Source organism: Stegostoma tigrinum, chromosome 5 (assembly GCF_030684315.1).
Source record: "Stegostoma tigrinum isolate sSteTig4 chromosome 5, sSteTig4.hap1, whole genome shotgun sequence".
In the NCBI taxonomy this organism is placed as follows: domain Eukaryota; kingdom Metazoa; phylum Chordata; class Chondrichthyes; order Orectolobiformes; family Stegostomatidae; genus Stegostoma; species Stegostoma tigrinum.
This window is the reverse complement of record NC_081358.1, coordinates 95,287,214-95,309,442: the sequence shown is the minus strand read 5'-3', so window position 1 is coordinate 95,309,442 and position 22,229 is coordinate 95,287,214. Positions and strand designations below refer to the sequence as shown.

Below are 22,229 nucleotides of genomic sequence, written 5' to 3'. Positions count from 1 at the left end.
TATCCCTAGAAACTACATGCAACTTAGCATGGCCAATCCACCTCACTTGCACATCTTTGGACTTTGGGAGGAAACCAGAGCATCCAGAAGCAACCCACACAGACACAGGGAGAATAAACTCCATACAGAGAGTTGCCCAAAGCGGGAATCAAACCTGAGTCCCTGGTGCTGAGGCAGCAGTGTTAACCACTGACCTTTGGCCCGTGCATGCAATCAGCGACACAGTGAGGCTCACAATTCAGTCAAAAGTGACTCCCCAGAATGAAACTCCCATCTCCAGTGGTTACATCTGGTCAATAATGTCTCACAACCAGGTGACACATTGCAAAGGACTAAAGCGATTGATCACTTTGTATCTGACATATGCTGAGTACATCTTTAAATGCAATCCTACTTTGTACTCAGTCTCCCATTTGCCTATTCTTGAAAATATTCTGTTCCCTGGGATTTGGTCACACTCCAGTTGTCACCCCAGTTCATTATTGACGGTGGGCCGTTCAATTGTGGAGGGCATCACAGCTGAGATTAATCCAAATTTCAGATAACTTTCACTGCCCAGAAGACTAGTGCAGGTAGAAGCCCTTGACTCCTTCAAGTGCCACAGCTTCCACAGATATGAAGCACATCCTAGAAAATGGGTTTGGCTGTGTTGCTCATTTCTCCAGAGCTGGAGACGCAATGGGCAGTGTGGTCTCCATTTTTATTGGAAATGTTTTCACATTTTCTAAACATTTAAATATCTGAGGAGGAGGAGGACTGTGCAGAGATGTGGGGAGAGGAAGGGGAATGGCAACATCTGAATTGCTACTTATCATGGGCACTATGAGAAACACAAGTAGAATCTCCTCTTGTGATGTCCTTGTTCTACCAGCCTCGTGTTGGTCTCCATTCAGCTACAATCCTACCTTCTGAGTGCACATAGTAGACAGGATGCATTGCGGCAATGGCACAGGCCTGTAAGGGAAATAATGAGAAAGGTTGAGAGGAGGCACAGAGAGACGGAAAGAGTGAAACAAAAGAGGAGGAAGATGATAAGAAATAGAAGAAAGGGAAAGAAATGGATGATAGAAGAGATGTAACAACAGACATAGAGAAAATGAGTGATGAGAGATGGAAAAACAGAAGTAGGTTGAGGGAGAGTGAGGTAGATAGAATTTAATGACAGACAAAGAGAGAAAAGAAAACAAAAAGACATTGAATGAACAAGTTAGAGAGGGAGGGTAAGAGATGGTTATTGAGAGGGAGAGAAACAAGAGGAAAGCATAAAGAAGAATAGGCACGGTGGAGATAGGAGAGTTTTAAAGTATTGGAAAGGAGAGATAGAGAAGGTGAAAGCGGGAGGAGAATTGGAGAAAGAGGCAGGTACAGAAGGAAAGAGATGGACTTCGACAGATGAAAGAGAGAGAAAGGATAGTGAGGGTACAAGGCAAGAGCAATGTTACTTCAAGATCTGTTCAGAACATCAGACATTTATTTAAAAGAAGTTTCTATGGTAATAGTGACTTCCCACCAGTTCCTTCTTCAAAGCATGCAGCCTGTGAGAAGAGGAGACATCTGGGGGTGTGTGAGGCAGAGAGGTGAGGGCGAGGCAGACACTCTGTTCTGCCATTTAAAACAAATTGTTCACAGGATGTGAGCATTGCTGGTAGAGCCAACATGTATTTGTTGTGGCTGTAATTAACCTTGAGAGAGTAGTGGTGAGTTGCCTTCTTCAACCAGTGCAATCTGTGGGGTGAAGGACACTCAATGTTCAGATGTTAGTTCCAGGAGTTTGACCTAAGTCCAGGTCCTGCTGCATTTGGACATGGTAATAAAGTGTGAAACTGGATGAACACAGCAGGCCAAGCAGCATCTCAGGAGCACAAAAGCTGACGTTTCGGGCCTAGACCCTTCATCAGAGAGGGGGATGGGGAGAGGGAACTGGAATAAATAGGGAGAGAGGGGGAGGCGGACCGAAGATGGAGAGTAAAGAAGATAGGTGGAGAGGGTGTAGGTGGGGAGGTAGGGAGGGGATAGGTCAGTCCAGGGAAGACGGACAGGTCAAGGAGGTGGGATGAGGTTAGTAGGTAGGAAATGGAGGTGCGGCTTGAGGTGGGAGGAAGGGATGGGTGAGAGGAAGGACAGATTAGGGAGGCAGAGACAGGTCGGCTGGTTTTGAGATGCAGTGGGGGAAGGGGAGATTTTGAAGCTGGTGAAGTCCACGTTGATACCATTGGGCTGCAGGGTTCCCAAGTGGAATATGAGTTGCTGTTCCTGCAACCTTTGGGTGGCATCCTTGTGGCACTGCAGGACGCCCATGACAGATACGTCATCTAAAGAATGGGAGGGGGAGTTAAAATGGTTCGCTGCTTCAATATCTGCAGAGTGACAAATGGTGCTGAATATTGGGCAAACATCAGCAAACATCCTCACCTCTGATCTTATAACGGAAGAAAAGTAATTGATGAAATAGCTGAATATGATTGGGTCTAGGACACGTACTTGGGGACCTCCTGGGACTAAGATGATTGATTTCCAACCACAAGCATCTTGTTTTGTGCCAGGTATGGAGACTTTCTCCCTGATTCCTATAGACTCCAGCTTTGCTAAGGCATCTTGATGCCAGACCTGGTCAAATACTGCCATAATGTCGAAGGCATCACACACCCCTCACTTCAATTCGATAAAAATAATCTGTACCTCAACCTTATTTCTCTGCGTTTTGAATAATCCCTTCGTTGCCCTGACTAAGATATTAATCAACATCAATCCTGAAATTTAATTTGGCATCCATATTATAGGACAGAATTCCTGATTTCCATTATCTAAGTGTGAAGATAATCTTCTTGACATCACACTGGAATGGCCTGGTTCTAATTTTATGATTGCGTCTCAGTAATCTCACTAATAGTATTCACCCACTGGAGAAAATAATGCCTGTATCTACCCCATCAACATCTTTATTCATTTTAACCATCTAGAATAGACCACACCATAATAAAACTAAACTCAAGAAAAATCAAGCCAATCTGTTCTCATAATTTGAACTTTTCAGCCCAAACACAATTTTGGAAAATCTGCACAGCACCCCGTCTGAGACCAATAACTAAAAACTATTACCCAAACAGCTATGCTGCTCCTGAGATGCTGCTTGGGCTGCTGTGTTCATCCAGCTCTACACTTTGTTATCTCGGATTCTCCAGCATCTGCAGTTCCTATTGTCTCTGCCCCAATCCTGTGCTGCTTTTCCACGTGCAGTCTGATCAAGACTCACTCAGTACTTAAATAAAAACACAAAGTGCTGGAGAAACTCAGCCGGTTTGGCAGCATCTCTGGAGAGAGCGAAACAGGGGTAACATTTCCAGTCCACTCACTCAGGACTGAGTTTGGAATTTTGGTTGCGTTGTAAAGAAGATGCATATTGGGCTTGAAAGGTTAACTCTGTTTCTCTCTGGATGCTGCCAGGCCAGCAGGGTTTCTACAGCTTTTAGTTCACCTCCTATAGGAAGGATGTTGTGAAACTAGAAATAGTTCAGCAAAGATTTGTGAGGATGCTGCCGGGATTGGAGGGTTTGTGCTATAGGGAGAGGCTGAATAGGCTGAGGCTATTTTCCCTGGAGCATCGGAGGCTGAGGGGTCACCCTATACAGGCTTATAAAATCATGAGGGGCATGGATAGCATGAATAGACAAGGTCTTTTACTCTGGGGTGGGGAAGTCCAAAACTAGAGGGCATAGGTTTAAGGTGAGAGGGGCAAAGTATAAAAGGGACCTAATGGGCAACCTTTTCACACAGAGGGTGAGGCATGTATGGAATGAGCTGCCAGAATAAATGGTGGTGGCTGGCACAATTACAACATTTAAAAGACATCTGGATGGGTATCTGAATAGGAAAGGTTTAGGGGGATAGAGGCCAAATGCTGGCAAATGGGATTAAATTTATATAGGATATCTGAACAGCAGGGATGAATTGGATCAAAGGGTCTATTTCCGTGTTGTATATCTCTATGATTCTATGACTTTACGTCTGCAGCAACTGCAGTATTTTGCTTTTATTCATCAGCTGTGAACTAAAATAAAAGCACTTATGTCCCAGTTGATGACACTCTTGGTTGATAGCCATCCATTCTACATATCCTGTACAGTTTAATCATAAATTCAAAATTTGTTTTTCATTTTCTAATGTCAAGACTATAATAAATAGAACGAACCTGTAATTTGCTCCCTATCACGTGTTAGGCAAGGCCTTTAATTAAGAAAAAAAATTATAAGGCAGTCAATACATCTTTACATCAGTCAGTACTGGAGCATAGTGAACCTGAGCAATGAATGTCAGTATCACTGCCAAATCGCATTCTGTGATACTAAGCGGCAGATGGGTGTGTGTTTGTGTGTGTGCATGTATGTGAGTAATTTTGTGTGTATTTGTGTGCGTGTGTGCACATATCTTCTCAGAAGTGAATAATTCCTGATGATACCAGCTACCCAGAAGCCATTTAACATTCAGCTGGGCGGAATTGGCTAAGAGAGAGAGACTTGCATCCCCAAGAGGTAAAGAAGCCCCATGTTAGGGAGCTGTCAACCTCTTAGTCCCAGCAGTTATGGGGTTCAGGCGGTGATCACTGCAGGGACCTCAAGCAGTTCTGGGACATGGGGAACTAATGAGGCTGGATTGAAGGTAAGCCTGAAGTACTACATAGCAGCTGCACAGACCTTTAGTTAGGCCACGTATTGCGGATAGCTCTGGTCGCCACTCTACCAGAGGACGTGGAGGATTTGGAGAGGGTACAGAAATGGTTTACCAGGATGTTGCCTGGTTTGGTTGGCATTAGCTATGAGGAGAAATTGGACAAGAGATAGGAGGAACTGCCGATGCTGGAGAATCTGAGATAACACGTTGTGAAGCTAGATGAACACAGCAGGCCAAGCAGCATCAGAGAAGCAGGAAGGCTGACGTTTCGGGTCGAGATCCTTTTTCTGAAGAGACAGCCACACCGGACCCTGAGAGACAGCCACACCGGGCCGCTGAAAGTCGGCCACACCGGGCCCTGAGAGACAGCCACACTGGGCCGCTGAAAGTCGGCCACACCGGGTCTCTGAGAGAGGGCCACACCGGGCCGCTGACAGACGGCCACACCGGGCCACTGAGAGAGGGCCACACCGGGTCTCTGAGAGACAGCCACACCGGGCCACTGAGAGTCGGCCACACTGGGCCGCTGACAGACGGCCACACCGGGCCGCTGAGAGTCAGCCACACCGGGCCGCTGAGAGACGGCTACACCGGGCCCTGAGAGACAGCCACACCGGACCACTGAGAGATGGCTATACCGGGACCTGAGAGACGGCCACACTGGGCCCTGAGAGACGGCCACACTGGGCCACTGAGAGATGGCCACACTGGGCTGTCTGGTTAAAATGGCTCCTTTTCAAACATAAATTCAAGAGATAGATATCCACAATGGGAAGGATCATTTTAATATTAACCTTATTTTCACCACTGGGGTTTGGGATGAATAAAGAAGGGGACCTGGTTCATCTCCCCTCACCTACGAGATTGATGATTTGGGTTACACATTTGGAACCATAACAAATTGGGGAACCTTGCCTGAGGTCTGGTCATGACATACACACATACCAACATGTTCACATACTTTCTCAAACATCTATATATTCTCAGGCACACACGCACCAAGACATGCACATACCCAATAGTCTTAGAAACATGCAGATGCCAAGAATAGCTAATTTTTCTATCCTGAGATCTCACACACATTCCAGTTAACTACATTGTCACCTTGGTGTGATTGATTATCTCAGAGACTAGGTATGGGACTTTCTGTACAGACCTGACCCGGTATGACACTGGGTGAGACGTTCCCAACAAGATCCGACTAGAATTCTTTTCAAATTGCAGAACTAATTAACAGCACTGAAGCAAATACCACTGGAGTAGATATTGGCCTACTATAAGCTTTCCTTGTGATTTCTAAATTTGCTAAGTTATCACTAGTTTCAACAAAACCCAATGCACCAAAACATCAGCTTGATCAGTGAATCTGAGGTTTATGCTCCTGCCTGCTTTCAGGACAATGTTTTCTTACTGTAACACACGTCTGCACACATCTAAACCAAAGTACCTACATGATAAGGAATAAGCGAGATCAAGCTTCCAAGCGGAAACTTGTGAAAATTTGGTTTCCCTGAAGTTGGCTCAATTTTTCCATGTTCCTGTGTCATTCCCACCAACCTGCAATGAAAAAAACAGATATAAATGGTAATGTTGGGACTGGAATATGCAGTGGGTTTGACAGCAGTTTTTCAACATTTGTGGACAAGTGGAAAAAAGAGCTCAGAAGTTCCTACAAGTCCACTCCACCAGTCCGAATGTATTACAGTAGAATCCATACTCAAAAGCCTGGTAGTTCACAATCAATCCAAGGCCTGGGTCATTTAGGTAGTTGGGGTTAGACAGCACAAGGAAGATGCAAGAATCTCATACACCCCAGTTCAACCTGACCAGTCTCTGGTCTCCCAAGCCTTTCCCTCACCTGTGGCTTGCTCTTTCATTTTGTTGCTTAAGACAGAATGTATTTTCTTAACTGATTAAAATCCTGGAATGAAGCATTAAGCCAAGTCCCAGCTAAGGTGTTCTATGAAAGTACCTATGACATCATTTCAAAGAAAATCTGAAGAATTGTCCTGGTGTCTTGGTCAATTTTTATCCCTCACCCAGCATCCCCAATACAAATTTGCATTATTTCATTGTATCCATTTCCACTTTGTTATATACAGTCTGGTATTTTCTTTATTAAAAATAGTGGCTACACTTTAGACAGCAGCGTCCTGCATTACTTTGTTTCTAGGAATGGTTGATGGGATAGTGTCAGCCACGTATTTTGTAGTTCACTCAATTCTGCATTAGAGATTGTCGAGCAAGTTCCACTCCAGAAATTGCAGCATAAAACATCAAGGTTAGCTCAGTACTGCATTGTTCGAGGTAACCCATCGGCATGAAGGTGGAAGTGAAACATACAATGACAGGAAATTGAAGAATGGCAGAGGTGGCATACCTGATGTCAAAGCCACTATTTATCCCTTAATAAATGTCACAAAGCAAATTGTCAGATCATGACCACATTACTTTTTGTGGAAACTTACTGTGCAGAAGATGCCTGCCATAGTTTCTATTTTAATGACAACATCAACTTCTTTCTTCATCCATGGGATGACAATGTCGCTGGTGTCAGCATTTATTGGCTGTTCCTAATTTCCTTTGAGAAGGTGGTGTTGAGTCACCTTCTTTATGTATTGTAGCTACACTGACATTGCTCAGAGGGACAGAGTTCCAGGATCCTGACAGCAAAGGAACGATGGGCCGAGGAGTGGCAGATGGAGTTTAATTTAGATAAATGTGAGGTGTTGCATTTTGGTAAGACACATCAGTACAGGACTTACATGCATAATTGTTAGGTCCGGGAGGTGTTGCTGAACAGAGAACTTATGGCGCAGGTTTATAGTTCCTTAAAGGCAGAGTTACAGGTGGTGAGGAAAGCATTTAGTACACTGACTTTATTGATCAATGCACTGAGTATAGGAGTTGGGAGTCATGTTGCACTGTACAGGACCTTGGTTAGGCCACTTTTGAAATACTACATTCAAACCCATACTATAGGAAAGATATTGTTAAACTTGAAAGGGTGCAGAAAAGATTTACAAGGATTTCGGAGATAGTAAGAACTGTCGATGCTAGAGTCTGAGATAACAGAGTTTGGAACTGGAGAAACAGAGCAGGCCAGACAGCATCAGAGGAGCAGGAAAGCTGATGTTTTGGGTTGGGACCCTTCTTCAGAAATGGGGGAGGGTAAGAGGGCTCTGAAATAAATAGTGGGGGTCAGGCTGGGGAAGGTAGGTGGGATGGTGATAGGTGAGTGCAGGTAGGTAGTGCTGGGTATTAGTCAGTGAGGTGGGAGGAGGTTTTTACATGAATGTTGCCTGGGTTGGCTGAATAGACTGGGGCTATTTTCCTTGGAGCATCGAAGGCTGAGGGATGACCTAATGGAGGGTTCTAAAATCATGAGGGGCATGGGTAGGGTGAATAGCCAAGAGCTTTTTCCCAGGGTAGTGGAGTTCAAAACTACAGGCTACAGGCTTAAGGTGAGAGGGAAAAATTTAAGAAAGACTGAGGGGTAACGCTTTCACACAGCGGGTGGTGCTTGTATGGAATGAGCTGCCAGAGGAAGTGGTGGAGGCTGGTACAATTACAACAAATGCAGTCATTAATCTAGCATATCTGTTTGGAAAAGTCGAGTTGGACCGAAGGGTCTGTTTCCATGCTGTATATCTCTATGACTCCATATTTTCCAACTATGATAGACTATGACTTGGAGGGGATGTTGCAGGTCACAATGTTTCCATGCACTTATTGCCTTGGTCCTTCTAAATAGTAGAGGTCACAAATCTGAAAGGAGCTGCCAAAAGATCCTTGGAGTGTTACTGCGATGCGTCTTGTAGGTGGTACACACTGCTGCCACTATACACCAGCAGTGAAGGGAATGATTGGTCAAGGGTGGATGGATGCCAGTTGAGTGGGTTACTATGTGTAGGATTGTATCAAGCATCTTGAATATTGTTGGAACTGCATTCACCAAGGCAAATGAAGAGTATTCCATCACACCTTTGACTTGTGCCTTGCAGGCTTTTGGGACTCAGATGGTGAGCAAATTACTACAGAATTCCAACTCTCTACCCATCTCTTGGAGCTTTAATATTTATATGGCAGGTACAATTCAGTTTCTGGTCAATGCTAACCACCAGGATTAAGATAGTTAGGGATTCAGCAATTGTTATGTAATTGAACATCAAGGGTGATGATAAAGTTTCTTTTGTTGGAAATGGTAATTTCCTGACATTTACATGTTGTAAATGCTATTTGCCATTTATCATTGCAAGCTTGAATTTTGTCCAGGTCTTCTTACATATGGCCATGTGACTATGAAAATGATAATTTATTGTTGTAAAACCCCATCTTGTCCACTAATGTGCTTGAAGGATGGAGATCTGTCATCCTTACTGGTCTGGCCTATATGTGAATCCAGACCCATAGCAATGTGGTTGTCTTCTGAAATATGCTGGCATGCCACTCAATTCAAGAGCAATTAGGTGTGGCAGCAAATGCTGGCTTTATCAGTGATGCCTATGAAAGAATAAAGATAAAATAAACATGGGCTGCTTCAGTAAATGAGGAGTTGCAAGTGGCTCAGAACATTGTGAAATCACTGGCAAACATACTCAATTTTGACACTGTAATGAAAGGAAGTTCATTGATGTAACAGTTGAAGAAGATTGGACCTATGGAATGCTGCCCTGAGGGACTCAGGCAGCAATGTTATGATTAGAGACTGAAATGATTGCCCCTGATAATCACACTACAATTCTTTGTGATAGGTGTGACTCCAGCCATTGGTCAGATTTCCATTTAACTCCTTTAAGAGATTTTAAATTTGCTGGAGCTCCTTAATGCCACATTCAGTGTCTGTGATACCTTGATGTCAAAGGCTGACACTCCCACCACACCTAGATTCAAACAGTCATAGAGACATACAGCACAGAAACTTGCCCATGCTGATCAGATACCTTAAATAAGTCTAGTCCCATTTGCCAGCATTTGGCCCATATCCCTCTCAACCCTTCCTATTCATACACACATCTTTTAAATGCTGTAATTGCACCAGCTTCCACCTCATCCTCTGGTAGCTCATACCATACACATATTACCCACTGTGTGAAAAAGTTGTCTCTTAGGTCCCTTTTAAATCTTTCCCCTCTCACCTTAAACCTATGCGTTCTAGCTTTGGTCTCCCTCACCTGTGGGAGAAGACCACGCCTATTCACCCTATCCTTGCACCTCATGATTTTATCAACTTCTGTAAGATCGCCCCTCAGCCTCCGACGCTTCGAGGAAAATAGCCCCAGCCTATTCAGCCTCTCCCTATGGCTCGGTTAAGGCTTCGACCAACGCAGGTCTGAAATCATGTGATCCTGGAAGGGACCAATCTGAGCGTCAGAGAACGGGATATTGGTAAATAATTGTTGCTTGATAGGAATACCATTTTGAAAAAAATCATGCTGCCCAGACATGTTTTGACACACTGCTGGTGCAGGTGAGACTTGAACACAGGCCTCCTGGCTCAGAGATGGGGACACTATCACTGCACCTAGAAATGCCTTCCAGTACTTTGCTGATTAAGATTGATACATTGGTAATTGGCCAAATTGGATTGTCCTGTTGACTGTACCTCACAGGCTATGAACGGTTTGGTCATAACTCGGTCATAAATTGAGAGTCTTATAAATATAAATCTACCTTTGTATGGGGGGGGAATTGGCTCTTTATCTAATTGACTGAAGTGTCAGCCTTGTCTCAGTGAGCAGCACGTCTACCATGGAGTCAGAAGGTCGTGAGTTCAAGCCTGGCACGTAAGGAACTGGAGAACAAAATCTTTTATCCGACTGATATCTGCTCCGCAAGTATTTATTGGAATGGCTTGCAGGGAGCTTTAGTCAATGCTGTATTTATCCTGGAATGTTTCTTCAGTTAACAAGAGCAATTGTAGATCCAAGCTGCTCCACCCACTTATCCTCTTCTTGACTAACAAACACAGCATAGTGCAGGGATCAAGCCTGCAGAATCCTGGCTTGTAGCATGCTGAGTGGTTTATTTACTCGCTGATCCAGTAAGCAATTGCACTATCTAGAGAAACAATACCATTAAAACAAACACACAAGTGTGTGTGCGGAGAGCTACATCTGGCCTTACCAAACCTGGGTTCTGTACAGGAAAGACACTGGCAACAATCACACAAAGCAGTAAGTGTGCTTAGTTGTGATACTCTCAGTGGCTGAATGCACAACTACCAAGAGCAGCTTTTATCTGCTTCCTTACACTGTTCACAAATATGCTTTCCTTACTTCTGCTCAGGATGGCCTTCAATGAGTGCATAGCCTGTCGGCAGCTTTCCCAAACTGTCCAGGCTCAATGCTGTCCATCCACAGTCGACCAGCATTTGATTCCGATGTGGATAGTGACCTATGACCCTCGTCAGTACCCGCACAGCAATGTCATCCATCTGACAGGAACCAATCATCATCTGTTGGATGTCTGTGAGAGAATTATTCAAAAATGAACACACAGCGGTCTGAGTTGAGAAACATAAAGCATACTAATACACAGTCAGGAGGATTGTTGGAATAATTGAGATTTTGTGTATCATTACCCTTCTGTCAGATTAGAATAAGCTGTTGACTCACAACAAAACAATTCTACATACCAATCTTGTCAAAAAAGTGTTTAAAAGATAATTCTAGTACTTGAGCACACGACCTATGCTGATACTCCTGTATTAATTCACTGTCAGAGATATCATCCATTTAACTGAAATGTAGCTCTGTTTGCCTGTGTGGCGGGGACTGAGAAATCTCAGGCCCAATCTCAAGAGCAGGAACGTCTCCCAGTGCCCTGTCAACATTCAACTATTTCCAATTGTAATGGCCCTTCACAGAAGCATAGTTGGACAGAAGAGACAATAAACTGAAGAAGAAAATGATAAAAGGATAATTAAAATGAGGTTAAAAAAGTAGATTTTAACACGTTTCCATGGTCTCTAAGGCAAATGGTTCTCACCATAAAAGACATAGTTTCCAGGATGGAGCTCACTGAGACGAGCCATGTCTGGTATAGGGTGACTGCAGGTAGGTGTTGAACCAATACTTGAGCAAGGACACTTCACACCTGCTTCCTCTAACCTACGAAGAAACATTGACATTGTACAATCTCAATATGTATACAGTAACTTCCAATAACAAGCCTCTCAACTATCTGAAGAAAAAGATACTGATTCATGTGATACCCCTCAATAGTTTTAATTTTGACCAATTTTATTCATTGTTCCAGAAATATCTCTGTTTATTTTGGATTTCCAGCATTTAAGTTCTTCTCTCCAAAACAAAATGTTTTATTTTGCGGCTTATCAGAGTTGCAAAACATCACTGCTGAAGTTTTGAACGTCTCCAATTGATATTTGTTTCGCTCTGTCCCATTGATCACTCCCAGAGCAGGTATAGCATAAGTCAGAAAAAGAGAGAGCAAGGATCCCTCTATACTGTCCCATCAAACATTCCCAGAAGTTTGGTTAGTTTCTCTCCATGGTTTGTGTTTTTATCTGATCTCTGGTGAAATTAATCTCTCCATCCATGGGGCAGGGGTCTTGTTGAAAGGTCAGGGGTCTCACTTGGAGTCTGGAGATATAGTTAGAAACTTGCACAGCCCCTTCTGTGATGACCTGCTGAGCCACATGCCAATCGGTCTGTGACATCACTACCAACAGGCATCCTCCAAGGGTCTAGGCCCAAAACGTCAGCTTTTGTGCTCCTGAGATGTTGCTTGGCCTGCTGTGTTCATCCAGCTTCACACTTTGTTATCTTGGATTCTCCAGCATCTGCAGTTCCCATTATCTCTCCCATCTCCTCCCCTGGTCCCACTGGTCAAGAGCTGCCTGTGTGTTCTATTGAGCAAAGCCAAGCTGGAGGGTGTAACTACTGGTGGGAGAGCACCAAAATCAAAAAGGTTCAAGATAAAGGTTTGTGGCATGAAGGGACAGGGTCTCTCAGGCTGTGGTGTACGGGCAGAGGGGGCCTGCATGTTTGGAGCAAAAGCAGGGAGTGGCTCCATGTGGATGCTGCCTCTGCCTAATGTACAATCCTTTCATTCAGGGAGCTGAGTGCCCTTAATAAAGGAGCCACACACCAAGCTAGCTGACAGGCTGCCATGAGGTGTACCATGTGAGGTGCTACACAGTGACAAGCCCACCTTGAGCCAACTTATTCTCAGCAGCTATGGGCTGAGAGCTTTAGGTGCCTCGGAACACCAGGGATCTGAATTTGATTCCAGCCTTGGGCACCTGTCTGTGTCGTGTTCGCACATCCTCCTTGGTGCTCCGATTTCCTCCCACAGTCCAAAGATGTGTGGGTTAGCTGGACTGCTAAATTGCCCGTGGTGTCCAGGGGTGTGCAGGTTAGGTAGGTTCGCCATGGTAAATACCCCATGCAGTGTTAAAGGATTTGGGTAGGTCTGGTTGAGATACTCTTGGAGGGTTGATGCAGACTCAATGGGCTGAATGGCGTCTTTCTGCACCATAAGGATTCTATGACTTAAGGGCCTTAATTGGCCATGGGATAGGAAAGCTGACATGAGCCTTCCTGCTCAGAATCTAATTCTGGTTGAAGTGGGAAGGGGCTAGGGTTTGGATAATGCTACCATCCTCCATAATTAACTGCCCTCTCCACTTACAAGCTCATCACTTCCAGATCAGATGTTTCCATCCAAGATGTGAGAAGAACAAAATTCAGCATTAAACATGATTATTTGCCAGGACCTCAGGCTGCACATGGAAGGGAGTGCCTTTATACAAGGGCTTATCAGATTGCTTTAGAGGATGTATTTCAGTGTGGGTGACAGGGTCAGCAGTTCACTATTGCTATCGGCACCAGGGGAAACAATGACCACTGATGGCACTGCACCACCCAATGCCCAGGATCAAAAAGAGACCCAAGACCACTTGTGACTGAATGCAGAAATGGGTATCATGGGTATGAGTCACAGGAGGTGGCCTTAGAGGCAAGGGTAGTGGGTGACTTGCAGCTGCCATTCCCTGCCCAGTCAAATCCCTTGATGGTGTACCTAGTATCTGAAAATGAGGGACTCCCCTCAAAGAAGTCCAGAACCATACTGACGGCTGGCATTTCAAAGAAAACCGATAAAGTGGAAAGAAACCTCCAAACTTGAATAGCTTGATACAGAATAAAGCCCCTCTTCTAAAACCTGTTTAGTGTCCAAATGTACTTTTCGTTGGGGGCATCTTGTTACATTCACAACATAATTAATTACTTTTCCTTCCCAACTGCCCGCTGTTAAAGCCAGAAATTTGCTGTTTGGAAGAAGAATGTTTGAATATGTAAACTGCCTGATGACTGTAGGGCCAGGAGTCTTGTCATATAAAACATAAATATTCCAGAAATAGCGGTCAATCAAGAAATGTTTTTGTGGGAGGAACTCAAGAAAATGAAAGTCACCGGCAAAGTGGCACTAAGTAAATTGTTGGTCTGACACTAACAACTGCCTGGGTTTTTAGATGGACTTCCGTCTAAGGTCTTAAAAGAAGTGACTGGGGATAGCTGAAGCATTTGTTTTATTTTTCCAAAATTCCCAAGATTCAAAGACATTTCCACTAGATTGGAAAATAGGAATGTAACTCTTTTAATCAAAAGGAAGGTGGCAGAAAGCAGGAAATTACAAGACAGGCAGCTTACTATCTAACATAAGGAAGATATTACAAGTTATTATTAAAGAGGTTATGGCAGGATTCTTAGAAAGGTTCTGCATAATCAGATAGAGTGAACGCAGTTTTGAAAGAGAAATCATGTTTAAGCAATTTATTAGAGCTCTTTGAGGAAGTAATATGTGCTGTGGGTGTACTGTACTTAGCTTTCCAGAAGACATTTGATGAGGTGTACCATTCAAGATTGCCATGGAAAATAAGAGCTTGCAGTAAAAGTGGCAACATATTGGCAAAGATAGAAAACTGGCCACCAGGAGTCGGAAAGCAGTCACAAACAAGTTACTTTGTCGTTGGCAAAATGTGTGCAGTAACGTGCCAAAGGACCACAACTTATGCTGGGGCCTCAACTTCTTACAATTCATACAAACTACTTGGGCTGAAAGTATTGTTGCTAAATTTGCTGTTGACACAAAGACAGGTGGGAAAGTAAGTTGGGGAGATAAAATAAGGGAAGTACGAAGGCACACAGATAGTTTAAGTGAGTGGGCAAAATTGCGATGAATGGAGTACAATGTGGGAAAAGGAGAAATTGTCCATTTTAACAGGAAGAATTTTAAAAAATTGAAAAATGTTGAGATACTGCGGAGCTCTATGATGCAAGAAGATCTGTGCGCCCAAATAAGTGAATCACAAAAGGGCAGTATGTAAGATATAAATAGTAATTATAAAAGTTAGTAGAATGTTATCATTTATTGTACATGGAATTGAAAACAAATGTTAGGCTTCAACTATGTAGGATACTGGTGTGACTATATCGGAAGTATTTTGTACAGAACTGTGTTGGTTGAATAGGCTAGGCTTCTATCTGGGTGAGTTTAGTAGCGTATCAGGCAATCTAACTGAAACATACAAGATCCTGAAGGATCCTCTCAGGGTACGTGAGGACTGGGTGTCTTCTCTTGTGAGATAATCTGAAACCAGGTAGTCACTGTTTAAAAATAAAGGTTCATCCATTTAAGGCAGAAATAAGGAGATTTTTCCTATCAAAGAGCACATGAGTCTTTGTAATTCTCTTCCTCAAAGCGGAAGTCCCTGAATAGTTTTAAGGCTGAGACAGATATATTTTGGAGAAGCAAGGCATGGGAGTTTATCTGGTGTAGTTTGAAATATTAAGTAATCAGATCAGCTGCGATGTTATTGAATGATACAGCAGGCTCAAGGGAACGAGTGGCCTACTCCCGCTCCTGCTTGGTATATTTGTATATCTGTACATTCGTAGAAACTTCCAGAAGATATTTGCATAGCAAAGGTTAACCTCATGTTACTTTTGTTTCTTTTGTCAATCAGCATAAGTCTTTGCAACTCTAAATCTTCATTTCTTTCGTTTAGGCTGATGAGAAGAATTAGACAGTACACCCCGCCTGGGAGCAAATTTTACAACCAGGTCCATCAGAGAAAACCCTGTGAACGTGCATTTTGCTACCCTTGAGTCTTGGAGGGGGAAATGAAGGAAACCTAGTCGGTTAAGGGGAAAGACAAAGAGAAAATAATAAGTAATTGATTAATTATAGAATTAGGCAACGAAATTACAAACCCAGAAATACAGAAGATCAACTACTCCACTTAAAAAGCTGTAATAATTTGACATTAATGGATATTAAAAAGGGAATGCAAGATATTTGTTGGACAAGCTTTGTTAGGTAAAAATACTCTAGGCATTCTAGATTTGGTGTTAAAACAACCATGGCATTGTGCGATGTAAATAATGGTACATCATTAGTGACCTTTGCTAGTCAGAGAATTGTAAGACTATAGAATGGTTGCAGCATAAAAGAAGGCCATTCAGCTTGTCATGTTTCTGCCAGCTTTCTGCAAGAGTAATTCATTTCTACCACTCCTTGGTATTTTCTTTCAGATAACGATCAACTTCTCTTTTGAACGTCAGCAGTGAATTTGCCTCCTTCACAATATCAGGTAGCATATTTGAGCTGCTAGCCACAAATGTAAAAAATAGTAAACCAAAAATATTTATCAAAAGTAACGCAAGGTTAATCTTTCAATGCAAAGAGTGATCAAGATTTGGAATACAGTGCCAAAAAGGGTGATGGATACAATAGCAACTTTCAAAAGGGATTTGGATCAATATCTGAAGGGGAATAAATTGCAGTGAGATGAGGAAAAAGCAGGGAAGGGGTTGATCTTTGAAAATTGGTGCAGATTCTATGGGTCAAATGGCCTCCTTCTGTGCTGTGCTATTCTGAAAGGGCAAAATTCACTAGCCCTGCAAACCAGCATAATGTTCATGATGCAGGATTAACCAACCCTGCTTTCTGTCATTGTAGAGAGCATGGAAACTTCAAACGGCCCATTCCTTTAAAGTATACTAGCCTGCAGTCCAGCACTAAGTGCTTTAATAGGAGCCAAATGTTTGATTGAATCCAGCACCACTAAAAGCTAGTCTGCATTATTTTAAGCCAGATGCACTTCCTAAGATGCATCATGCTACAAGAGACGCTGTAAGTAACAGGGAAAAGTTTCTGGTTTATAAGACTATAAGCTTTAAGGTGTAGGAGTAGGAATAGGACATATGGCCAATCTAGTCTGTTCCACTATTCGATGAGATCATGGCTGATCTGTCAATCCTCAACTCCACTTTCCTGCTTCATTGCCATAGCCCTTGTTAAAGATTTTAGCATACACCTCTTAACTCAACCACATCAAAGATTCAATCGATGGTTCTTTACATTTTTTGCTATCTCTAGTAGAGAAATAGTAGATCATCATAGAATCCCTACAGTGTTGAAACAAGCCCTTCGGCCCAACAAGGTCACCCTGACCCTCACAGCATCACACCTAGAACCATTCCCCTTATCTACACATCCCTGGGTACTGTGGGCAATTTAGCATGGCCAATCCACCTAACCTGCACATCTTTGAACTGTAGGAGGAAACCGGAGCACCCGGAGGAAACCCACGCAGACACATCTGCAGGAAGCAAGACACTTGCCAACCAGAGTCAGGCATAGAAAATTCAGAGATCCTGAATTTGCTCCAGGATCAGCTCCTGGCCCTACCACTGAACCAAGCACACTGACTTTTCCCTGGCCCTAACTCCTGACCTGGGTACTGAGGCCCTTACCAGATCTGAGCAGAGGCCCTGCGCCAGATGCCATCACAGTAGGCTCCCTAAAGGCTTAGCTCTTTATTATTGGGTCCTGATATACCCCTTGACCTGGGCGGTGCTTGCAGTGGTGTCTTTTAATGTGAAGAGCCTGTCATAACAGCCTCCACACAGTGCTGGCTGACCAGGAGACTTTCCCACTCTTACCGCCTGCATAAACAAAAGGAATTACATGCTGATCATCAACCTACACCACCAACGCGCCTTTGTTGACCATTGAATCATGGGGAGAGGCTCAAACCCAGAGCTTGTGCCTCACAGGCAAGTGATGTGGTTTGTGGTTTTCTATATGTCAAGCCATGCAATATATACAACATAGTCAGGTTCTCATTGAGTCAGATATCATGAAGTTTACTTACAACATCGACTATTTACAAGTGTATAATATCACAGACTTACATAAATAATGTGGCTTCTATACTTACTGATGCTATTGTATGTTATGCATATAAAACTGACATGCATTGACTCATGAAACAAAGAGACTGAAGGGAAGATGGGTATTTCGAAACTAGAATGTCACATATTGTCATGTCATGTATCAGGGCGCGGCTCAAAATTCTTTGTCAGTGTATATTATTTACAAGATAATGTATGGTTTAGAAGGGGTGGACGCTAGGAAGTTGTTTCCGTTAGGTGGGGAGACTGGGACCCGTGGGCACAGCCTTAAAATTAGAGGGGGTAATTAAAACTGAAATGAGACGACATTTTCTTCAGCCAGAGAGTGGTGGGCTTGTGGAATTCATTGCCACGGAGTGCAGTGGAGGCTGCGACGTTGGATGCCTTCAAGGCAGAGATCGACAAATTCTTGATCTCAGAAGGATTCAAGGGCTACGGGGAGAATGCAGGGAAGTGGAGTTGAAATGCCCATCAGCCATGATTTAAATGGCGGAGTGGACTTGATGGGCCGAATGGCCTTACTTCCACTCCTATGTCTTATGGTCTTATTTTTAGTACAACATTTGAGGATTGCAGTACAACCTGACTGAGCTGCTTCTGTTAACTACTTTCAAGCACCAATGAAACCGTCTCTCTGGTGTCTACCTCAGTTCTTCTTGGCTTGTCATTTACTACAGCAGTGACCCAGTATCTGTTGGTGTCACCAGCAATGGCCAGTATGTTTAATAATAGCTCCTTTTCAGACTGAGAGTCTGGAATTTTCTCATGCTCTTTTTGTAGATTGTTTTCCTACTGTTTGCTTTTTCTACTTTTAATGTCTTATTCACCTCTTTTCATCAAACACACTGATTCAATGAGACTTTGTTTATCCACAGTTTCTGCATGCAGTTTCTTTACACCTGCAATTTGATGCTGTATGGCCTGTTTTATCACTCCAAAAGCAGTTTTGAGTCTATGTTGGATGATCCTTTCTCAGCTGCGATTTTGTGAATTCTCATGCTTGAGCTTAGCTGTTGAACCTTCTTGGCTGTTATTGCATCAAGATTGCTAGTCTTTAAGGCTAGACCTCTTTAGGTCTAGGCTCCTTTCCATCAGTAATCCCTTCTGGATTGCTTCTCATCTTAGGTCACACACCAGTCTGTCACTGACAGCATTGTTTAAGTTTTGTCTGAATTTGCAGCATTATGCTAACTTTTTAAGATTGCTATGTACTGGGAGATAAACTCACCATCATGCTGGTTGCATTTGTGAAATGTGAACCTTTCAGCAATGACCAATGGTCTTGATGAAAATCAATTCTGCATAGGTTTTGGAACTTGGCTTCTCTTGGTGTATCAGACTCCTCGAGGGGCTGAAAGTTATTCCCCCCATAAAACTCAGGAACACAGATGACTATACCCGCTTCAATGTTGTTAGTTTCAACAAAGCAATGGAACCTCTCTGGGTAGGAGTTCCAGCTCTCTGTATTCTCATCATATGTTCACTCTGCTCCAAAATTTCCAGCCATTTTCAAATGGGAAGGGCTGCGTAGTACAATGTACCACAAAACAGCCAGCACCAACTTACTCCTTCCTGTTTAAAACAAGGTATTTCGAAGGCAGCCTGTTCCTTCCTGAGTCTACACCATTAATTTAAGACATTTCCTAAGATGAGGTGAACTGTGCTTTTTTACCTACTGTGCTTGTTTTGGCACAGCGCTAGTGTCTTAGGTTTTTTTTCTTCTTTTTATCTGAAATCTGCAGTAAGGACTGTGATTCTTTTTTTCTTGACCAGTCAGTAGATTGATCTGGTGGATCTCAAAACAGGTTTTCTCCTGGTCAACAGTTTCCTTCTTGAGCTAAACTCCAAGAAAGACTGGGAAGCCAAAGCATTAAACCGCCGTGAGGTGTTCACGCAATAGATAGCAAGGTTAGAGAGAGTTCTTAATATCCCTTAGAGAGAGCTGTTTATCTGCTCAGAATGGCTGATAATGTCACCCTTATGTCACGTGTTTGGGCTCTTAAAATACATGACAATTTTGTCTCATAAAAGGGAATTTCATGAAATAGTTCATCAGCATAGCACAATTGCGTACTCCACAAGGAAAATATTAATGGAAATCTTGCATAAGGGCTCCAAAAGAATCTCATCTCGATTAAGATTGAGTGTTGAGCTTGAGGGAATTGAGGGGGAGATATAGCACAGTGTGATGTCACTGGGCTAGTATTCCAGAATCCTAGGCTAATACTCTGAAAATGTGGGTTCGAATTCAATAAAAACCTGGAATGATTAAAAAGAAAGTGCCTAATTGCAATCATGCACCCACTGGCAATTGTCATAAAAACCCATCTGGTTCAGTGATGTCACCTAGGGAAGAAAATCTGTCATCCTTACCTGAAGTGTCCTATATGTGACTCCAGATCCACAGCAATGTAGTTGGCCCTTAACTGCCTTCTGAATTGGCCCATTCAGTACAAGGAGCAATTAGAGATTGGCAATAAATGTTAGCCCAGCCAGCAAAACCCACACTGCATGAGCAAATAATAAAATGTTGAAATTTTTCACACAACTTCATCAATTGATTAATATCCTTATTAATGCCAGACAATTTCGGGATTTCTGCACCAATGTCTTGGCTTTCTTTTTTACCCTAATGTTTAAATGGTTTAGCATGTTTTAACTTAGTGCTTTTGAGAGAGTTTTAGTTCATCAATGAAAAATCAGAAGCAATGCATTAACATGGAGACCTGTGCCTGCATTCAGGTCACTGTTTGATGATAATCTCTTGAACTGTTTCAGTCGGCCATCACCTACGTAGCTTGCGGAATCTGCTCTACTTGGCTGTACAAAAATGTACAACACTGTGGTCTAGAACCTTTGGTTTGCTACTGACACACTTGTTACCTCATGGATTGTACCAGCATATTGACCAGTGCACGCAGGTATACCAGTGATAGGAGACCAGTTATTTCAACAACATAAAAGGTTTCAAGGGCCAATCCTGAGGAACCATGTTGATATTTAGAATGGATACTGCCGATGCATGGAACATCAAACCCATTGTAAGCAATTAGCTTATCTTGTACGGACTACACCACGCTGTGCCAATTGTCTGAGTAAATCTCATAGGAGATAACCTAAAGGATGATATTTACAATGGCACCAGTGTCAAACTTGGTATTTAGTGTATGTAAGATAACAAAGTGTGAAGCTGGATGAACACAGCAGGCCAAGCAGCATCTCAGGAGCACATGTAGTCAATTCCTCTCAGGGTAAATCACTTTGATGGTGGTAAAAGCTTCAGCTTTTCTGATGGTGTCCATGAGTCATCTCAAGTTTACCATACAGACAGTCTGACTGGAATCTGGGAGTATTTCATTGTGGTTACCTCATGGGCTTTGTTGACATGCTTGTGTGCCATGGAAGGAACTTTGGAAACTTCAACGACCTTGTTGCTTGGTTTGCCCTTTTGCACATGTTGCTGTCAAGCATGGTCGCACTTTGAGTTTAATCTGGTGGTTGGGCTTCCTGAACATTTTAATCCAATGTCCTTTTGCAAATCATAGCATGCACAAAAATGCTGGACATGAATGTTCCCAGTGAGCTGTATGGCTGGGACAGCCTGTGCATACTCAGTCATCCTTGACTATATTACCTGCTCTTCTGTTTAAATATTCCACGCAAAGATCTCAGATGTCCATGCAGGATGAAAAAAGTTGGTTGGTAGGTGAGACAAGCCACACCTCATACAGGATTTGCATGATCCACTGAATCTTTTGATGGTTGTAATTGTCGTTCCAGCAACAAGCACTTGCAGTTTGGCAGGAGGTTCACTAAGCCTCTTCGGAAGGGTTTGAACTAGTGTGGCTGAGTGTTGGGGACTGGAACAACAGGCCAGTAAGTGCAGGGACTCAGGGCAAAGGAGAGACTGAGATATGCATAACGCAGAGTAAGAAAGCATACAGTAGGTCTTGACAGCTACAAACTGACGAAGCCATTCAGGAGAATAGAGAAAGTAGGAAGGAACTTAAATGCAGAATTAGGAAGGTTAAAAGGGGCTATGAAATATCTTTAGCAAACAGGGTCAAGTAGAATCCCAAGGCTTTTTATACATACATTAGAAGAAAGAGGGTAGTAAGAGAAACAGTAGTCCCCTCAAAGACAAAGGAAGGAAATTAAGTGTGGAGCCACAGGAAGTGGGAAAGATCCTTAATAAGTACTTTGTATCGATATTCACCGAGGAGAAGGACATGACTAATGCTGAGGTAGGGATGAGTGAGTGAATACTCCAGAGAATGTCAATTTGTTAATGGAGGGAAGTTTTGGGTATCCTAAATTGCATTAAGGTAGGCATACCCC

At 43.1% G+C, this 22,229-nt stretch overlaps 1 protein-coding gene across 1 annotated transcript in view; it reads right to left on the bottom strand.

Moving 5' to 3' along the window:
* Positions 1-22,229, bottom strand: part of zgc:162816 (uncharacterized protein LOC571260 homolog) — a 57,781-nt gene continuing 35,552 nt past the window's right edge. The window contains exons 5-8 of the mRNA XM_048529820.2: positions 11,659-11,780; positions 10,947-11,136; positions 6,120-6,225; positions 1-954 (exon numbers count right to left, since the gene is read on the bottom strand). Of these exons, the coding sequence (XP_048385777.1) occupies positions 865-954; positions 6,120-6,225; positions 10,947-11,136; positions 11,659-11,780 (508 nt within the window). The 3' untranslated portion in view covers positions 1-864. The remainder of the gene's footprint in view (positions 955-6,119; positions 6,226-10,946; positions 11,137-11,658; positions 11,781-22,229) is intronic.